General features: G+C 36.1%; 1 protein-coding gene across 1 annotated transcript; it reads right to left on the minus strand.

Moving 5' to 3' along the window:
- Positions 1 to 2,371: 2,371 nt before the first annotated feature.
- Positions 2,372 to 5,741, minus strand: LOC118119040 (SLC35A4 upstream open reading frame protein). Its single transcript, XM_035172695.2, has 3 exons — positions 5,655 to 5,741; positions 5,000 to 5,098; positions 2,372 to 4,881 (listed from the first exon to the last, which is right to left on the minus strand). The coding sequence occupies exons 1-3, from the start codon at positions 5,667 to 5,669 to the stop codon at positions 4,684 to 4,686; spliced, it is 312 nt and encodes a 103-aa protein (XP_035028586.1). The 5' UTR covers positions 5,670 to 5,741; the 3' UTR covers positions 2,372 to 4,683.
- Positions 5,742 to 6,000: the final 259 nt, after the last annotated feature.

The following is a 6,000-nucleotide window of genomic DNA, read 5'->3' on the forward strand; positions in this document are numbered from 1 at the left end:
CGATGGTATTCATGTGTCTACAAACTGATGAGCAGCTAAAGAATAAAATCAAATGAGAAAAAAATCTAAAATTCAAACAAAATACTGGAGACCTTTACTTTCTGATAAGCAAGTCAACTAACAAAAAAAAAAGGTTGCGTGTATTTGTATATGGATGAATAAAAACAAAAATAAATACTTGTATTATTTCACAAATATTAATATATTATATGTGTATGTTCTGATCTCCCAGAGACAGAATAACCAGTTATGTCAGTGGAAAGGAAAGAACTTTGAGTCAAACTAAACTAAACTGGATTTATATTTCTCTGTCTATTTCTGTTTCTGTTTGCGACCTCTCTCACACACTGTTTCTCTTTCTGTCTGTAGCTTCTCTGCCGATTCGAGTCCCTTCGTTCATTGACGCCTTGACCTTTGATTCTGGGGACGAGGTAAAATAGTGCAGACCTGGATTTCTGATGCTGAAATCAATATTTATTCACAATTTTTTATTTTTGCCATTGCAGTTTTTCTGTGTGTTAATCATCCCACAAACCCACAGATGCTGTTTAGCAAATATGATCCAATCATGTTATCATTCAGGCTCTGTCGTCACAATGGTGGCACAGATATATTCTTTCAATATAATCACATACATTCAAAATAATCCAGCTTTAATATAGTGAGAGTTTTTTTTCCATATTCATTTCTCTAGAGGAATGATTTCAGTCTAATTCTTGTACAATCAAATCAAGATGAGGTCTTCATGTTCTTCTCAGTTCTCTGTTTTGTTTCACTGATTTTCCTGCAGGAGTCGTCCACCGGGTTCCCAGACAAAACTGGTATGTCTAGATTAAAAATGTTTCACAACTTAAAATACATTTATGTTGGTTACAATTAGAGCTACAAAGTTTTAAGTTCACATTGTTTTTGTAAGACAGAGGTGACGTTACCCCTCTCCTCTCCCAGTCCCTCCACAGGCCACCCAGTGCCAGTTAGAGGCTGCTGGTTTGAAGCCTGTGCCGGTGCCACATTTCCGCCTGGAGTGCGATGAGCGCGGCCTCTACCGGCCCCATCAGTGCTTCATGCACCAGTGCTGGTGCGCAAACCCAGTCAACGGAGAACAGATCCCGGGATCCCTGAGAAACGGACCGGTCACGTGCAACAAAGCTGTTTACTCCGGTGAGACAAGAAAGAACTGGTCACAAAGTCGGCTTGGGTAGAGAAACATCATTTCAACATGATGCACTATAGTATATATATATATATATAGTAGGTTAAGTAAAACGGAAGCAAATCATTTATAAAGTGTATTTTCCCATCAGTAAATCATTATGGAAGCTTGGTTTCATAGAAAAATAAGCTGGATTTCACTAGTACCACATACATGTTGTGAGAATTTTATTTTGGATAAATACTGAGGTAAATTTATGTATATCTCAGAAACCTTTAGAGAAACTGCAGTGTCATTTAAGCCATGGACCATTAAATAGAAATGTATTATTATCCTTATTATTATTATATTATATATGATATTATTTGATCATTAGAAAAGAAAAAGTTTACTTTATTGTATGTAGATTAGGATTCTTCAGTGAGACAGATTTAAACTGCGCTGTTGTTGACAGTCAAACATCTGTGTTCGTAGGCGGCCTGCACAACTTGTTGTCTGTGCCAGATGTTGACATCTGATACTGTGGTGAGTACATGCACGATGTTCCTCATTCACTGTGTCTGCATCCAAATCTAAACACTGTAAACAGGCGTCATACATGTGAACATGTTTTGAATTACGTTTCCTGTTTTCTGATTCTCAGGTCATCGAAGCTGATGAAACGTGTCACAACTGTGAATCAACATCATATTAACAGCTCTTCATACGTTCATGGGAGTTTTATATACAGCTGATAAATTACCAAATCATAACCACTCCTCAGCTTATTGCCTGTTTTTATCTGCAACCAATATTATCTTTGCTATTGATGACATGACATCTTTTACTGAATGTAATTTTTTTGCAGATTAAAAAAGGTTGTTTTATCGCAATTGTCTCAAATGTCAGTTTGATTATTATTTGTTATGGGATGTTGAGAAATTTGTTAAGTGCAGTGACTAGAAAAATTTAATTGAGGTGAGTAATAATAAATTAAGTGAGGTGAAAAAGAAATTATAAATATATTTTTGTACCTTTTTAAAGTATAGATTTTTGCTGATGTGAAAACTAGGTCTGCCAACTGTCTCTTTACATTATTATACATAATAATGAATTATTTAAATTATAAACATGGTGACTTGGGTGTGAGGACGTCCGGCTTAAATTATAGGAATGAGGATCTGGTTAAAAAAATATTGTCACACATTTGGACACAATCAGGAACAACTGAGACAAGTGTAAACTGTATTTTCCCGTTTTATTCGAAGAACACAAATACACCTTATAAAAGACAGTTTCACTACTTTTCTTTTACAAAGTTGTGATGGAGTTTCACACTGTTAAGTTGAAAACTTCTGCGTTGACGTGCAGGAGTGAAAATCTTTCGATAAAACAGTGAAATAAAGACCATCAACTGACCCGTCTGCCTCTGACTCCACAGCATACAAAGGCTTAAAGTAAGATATTGAATAAAGAACAAGAGAAAACAAGCAAACACATGATGAACAGGAAATACAAAAAATAAGAGCATGCAATATAAGGACAACAACACAATGATTGTCAATAGGCACAAGTTGTTTATGTGTTCCAGTTACCGAACATATATATGTATATTTTCCATCACGCTTTCCAGTTAAAGTAAAAACTAAAGTGAACAAAACCTCAGACTGAACTCGGCTTCTCATCTATGGCTTTTTGGCTAAAACTTACCACAGGTGAGACTGTGCAGATCAGCAATGTGCGTTAATGTCAATGGCAACAATACACAGTACCTCCGTAAACTAATGTCATGTAAAAGGTAAAATCCATCTTAGTGCAAAATATTTATCTTTTATATCTATTTATGTATATTTCTTTGCTTTGATAAGAATTCATTGTATAATGTGTTAAGATGCGTAGACAAGCTTTTATTTTCTTAAATCTGTATATACTCTGAGGTTTACATGTATAAATATTTTTGGGAGAATATGGCCTCATTTACAACGAAATACTTGTATCTCAAATAACAGAGTTGAAAATGAAAGGTGGAGAAAAACACATTCACATCATAAATAGAGCGAACTCCCTGAAACCAAACAAATTCAACTCTCTCTTTACAAATAAAACATGATTTTTGATTTCCTACAAGACAAGACAGACTTTAATTATTCAATTATTATTAAATTTGCTACAGTTCAGGCGTTTTTCTGTGCATTAGGTTTCAGATTAGTGTCCTAACAGCTTGGTAAAGGACATTTATTAATTCATATGAATGTGTATCAATTTTATAGTTAAAATTTCTCTTCCGCTAAAAGAAAAACAAAACCTTGCAGAAAGTACTTTACACCAACACGTGACACAGAAACCACATTTTTAGATAAATTGAATAGTCAATATTTTGCTGATTTTCTTTTCATGGTTCAATCAGTGATTTCTGTACAATAACGAAACAGCTTTAAATCCTAACATTTCAGAAGTGCAAAATAATCAGTCTCCAGCATATGAAATAGGCAGCCAAAACCCGGCAGGAAGAGGCTATTGCACACATGGCATGAGATATTCATATCAAGTCCACACAGCGTAGGCACTGTTGATATATGTTTTACATAAAGTACTTAAACACACACACTTCCAGGTTTGGTTTAAATTCCCAAGTGCAACAAGATACATACATTTGTTTATGTTTATATTTTCATCTGACGATCTGCTAACTATCTCCCAAACTCTTGATTTCATTTTTTTTAACGGAAATATTATATTTATGAGAATACTTAATTTTTTGAAAGAGGAGTCTTTTTTACCATTATAAAAACAACAGGTCTCGGAAGTAAACTAAAGTGATTATTCATGAACATCTCCAGAGACGAGGGCTTCAATTCAAAATAGAAATGATTCACCAACAGAAAAATTGACCTATAACCACATGAAGGTTTGTGGCAGCTTCTACACAAAGGATCCACTTGTGATGTAAGTTGATCATCCCCAGAGCTTCAAGTAATTCTTATTTAAAGCTGCTATAAAAGAAGGTTATGGAGAGAAAAAAACATATATTCAAAACAAAATGATATATTTTAGACTTCATCCACCAGCCTGATTATACCGGTGGGTCGTGACTAGAAAGGGTTGAGAAACACGGCTTTAAAACACTATTGGACACATAATGAGACCATTTGTTGATCTAATGAATCTTTGCTAAGGACATATTGTAGTTTTAAGTACGACTTGGGATCAGGAATCAGCAGCTATAATGATTTCAAGTCTTTTCAGTTAGTCTAAATTTAAGTCATTGACCACTAAATGAAAAAAATGTGGATCCTGTGTATTTAAAACAACTACATTATAGTTTTTTTAAATATCTCCCATGTAACAATAGTTCAGATGAACAAGATTTAGATATATATTTAACCTTACTCTAAAAGCTGATCTGACAGACAACAATTTTCCTATTTACTCATCTTTGTGTAACAATGTAATAACTTTTGAAATACGTATCTGTTCCCGTCTGTAGCTGTACTGGTGCCCTCTTCTTGTAGATGTCTGTCATCCTCCCCCTCTCTTTTCTTTTCCTCTTCTCACTTGCGTCCTGCTTTCAGGTTGTTGATGTAGTCTTTGACGGTGTTTTCTATGTTGGGAACGGCATAACTTTGTGCCGCAAAGATTCCCGTGCATGTTCCTACGGCAACACCGAGCAACGCCGAGGAGCGTAGCCTGGCGACGACGTACCCGGCCAGAAAACCTTTCAGGAAAGGAGAAGCGAGCAGACTGCCTCCCTGGAGAAGAAAGACGAGGAGGAATCAAATCAAGTACTTGGTAGTTGTGTATCTAAATCTGCATTCTGGTGTAGTTTTCATGTTTTTACAGCCTGAACATTTTGTGTGTGAGACTTACTGGAGGAACCCCAGCCTGTATCTCATCCTCCATTCGTCTCTGGATGTCCTCCAGCTGGTCCTTCAACTCCACCAGGTCCTTGAGCTGGCCAAGAGGATTCTACACAGACAGACAGAGAGACAGAGACAGAGAGAGAGAGAGAGAGAGAGAGAGAGAGAGACAGAGAGAACCAAGGTTTGACCAGGGATTCATAAAACAGAACATTTTACTCATATATACATTCAAATGTAATATACTAGTAAATGTTTATACAAGTTTTAAAGAAGCTCACGTGTGTCTGTCTCACTTTTTCAACGTCACACTAAACTTTAAACTAGCAACGTTAACTCGGCTAATTCCGCGTCGAGCTAGCAGTTAGCCACCAGCTAATTCTCACATTAACTTCACTTGCTTTAAGTGTCTTGTTAAAACAACACGCACCGAGATTCTGGCGTCACTTTCATTCATTTGTAGAAGCTAATGAGCCAACTAGCATTAAGCTAACAGTCAAGCTACAACAGCTGAAGAACAGCCTGCCTTCACTTTGTTGAACGTCGTTGAAGCTAATTGATGTTCGTTGAATGAAGGCGTGAAAGTGACGTACTTATATATAATGTAGTAACTTTACTGATCTACACTGTTAATGCAGCGTCACGTTATAAAGTTGAGCACCGACCTTGTCATTAGCCATAGCTTCTGTGTTGTTGATGCTGACGTCACCACTGTCTTCTTCCCCTTTTTTTTTTTTCTGAGTTCGTTGGAAATTAATCTTACCGCCCTCTGCTGGTTTCTCTCCTACACTGCATGTGCTTTTTTAAACTTTTAAACTTTGAAAACTTCACTCACTGTGCAAAACCATAAACTGTCTGAACAGATACAGGTTTATTAAAGTCATTATAACTCTATAACTCAAAGACCCTTCAGAATGTTTCAATCACTTAACCAGCAGACGCTCACATATTCTAAACATGTGCAATAACTTATATTTTGAAACATATCTACCATTTCCCCCGAAAATGTTC

Source organism: Hippoglossus stenolepis, chromosome 12, assembly GCF_022539355.2.
Source record: "Hippoglossus stenolepis isolate QCI-W04-F060 chromosome 12, HSTE1.2, whole genome shotgun sequence".
Classification (NCBI taxonomy): Eukaryota; Metazoa; Chordata; class Actinopteri; order Pleuronectiformes; family Pleuronectidae; genus Hippoglossus; species Hippoglossus stenolepis.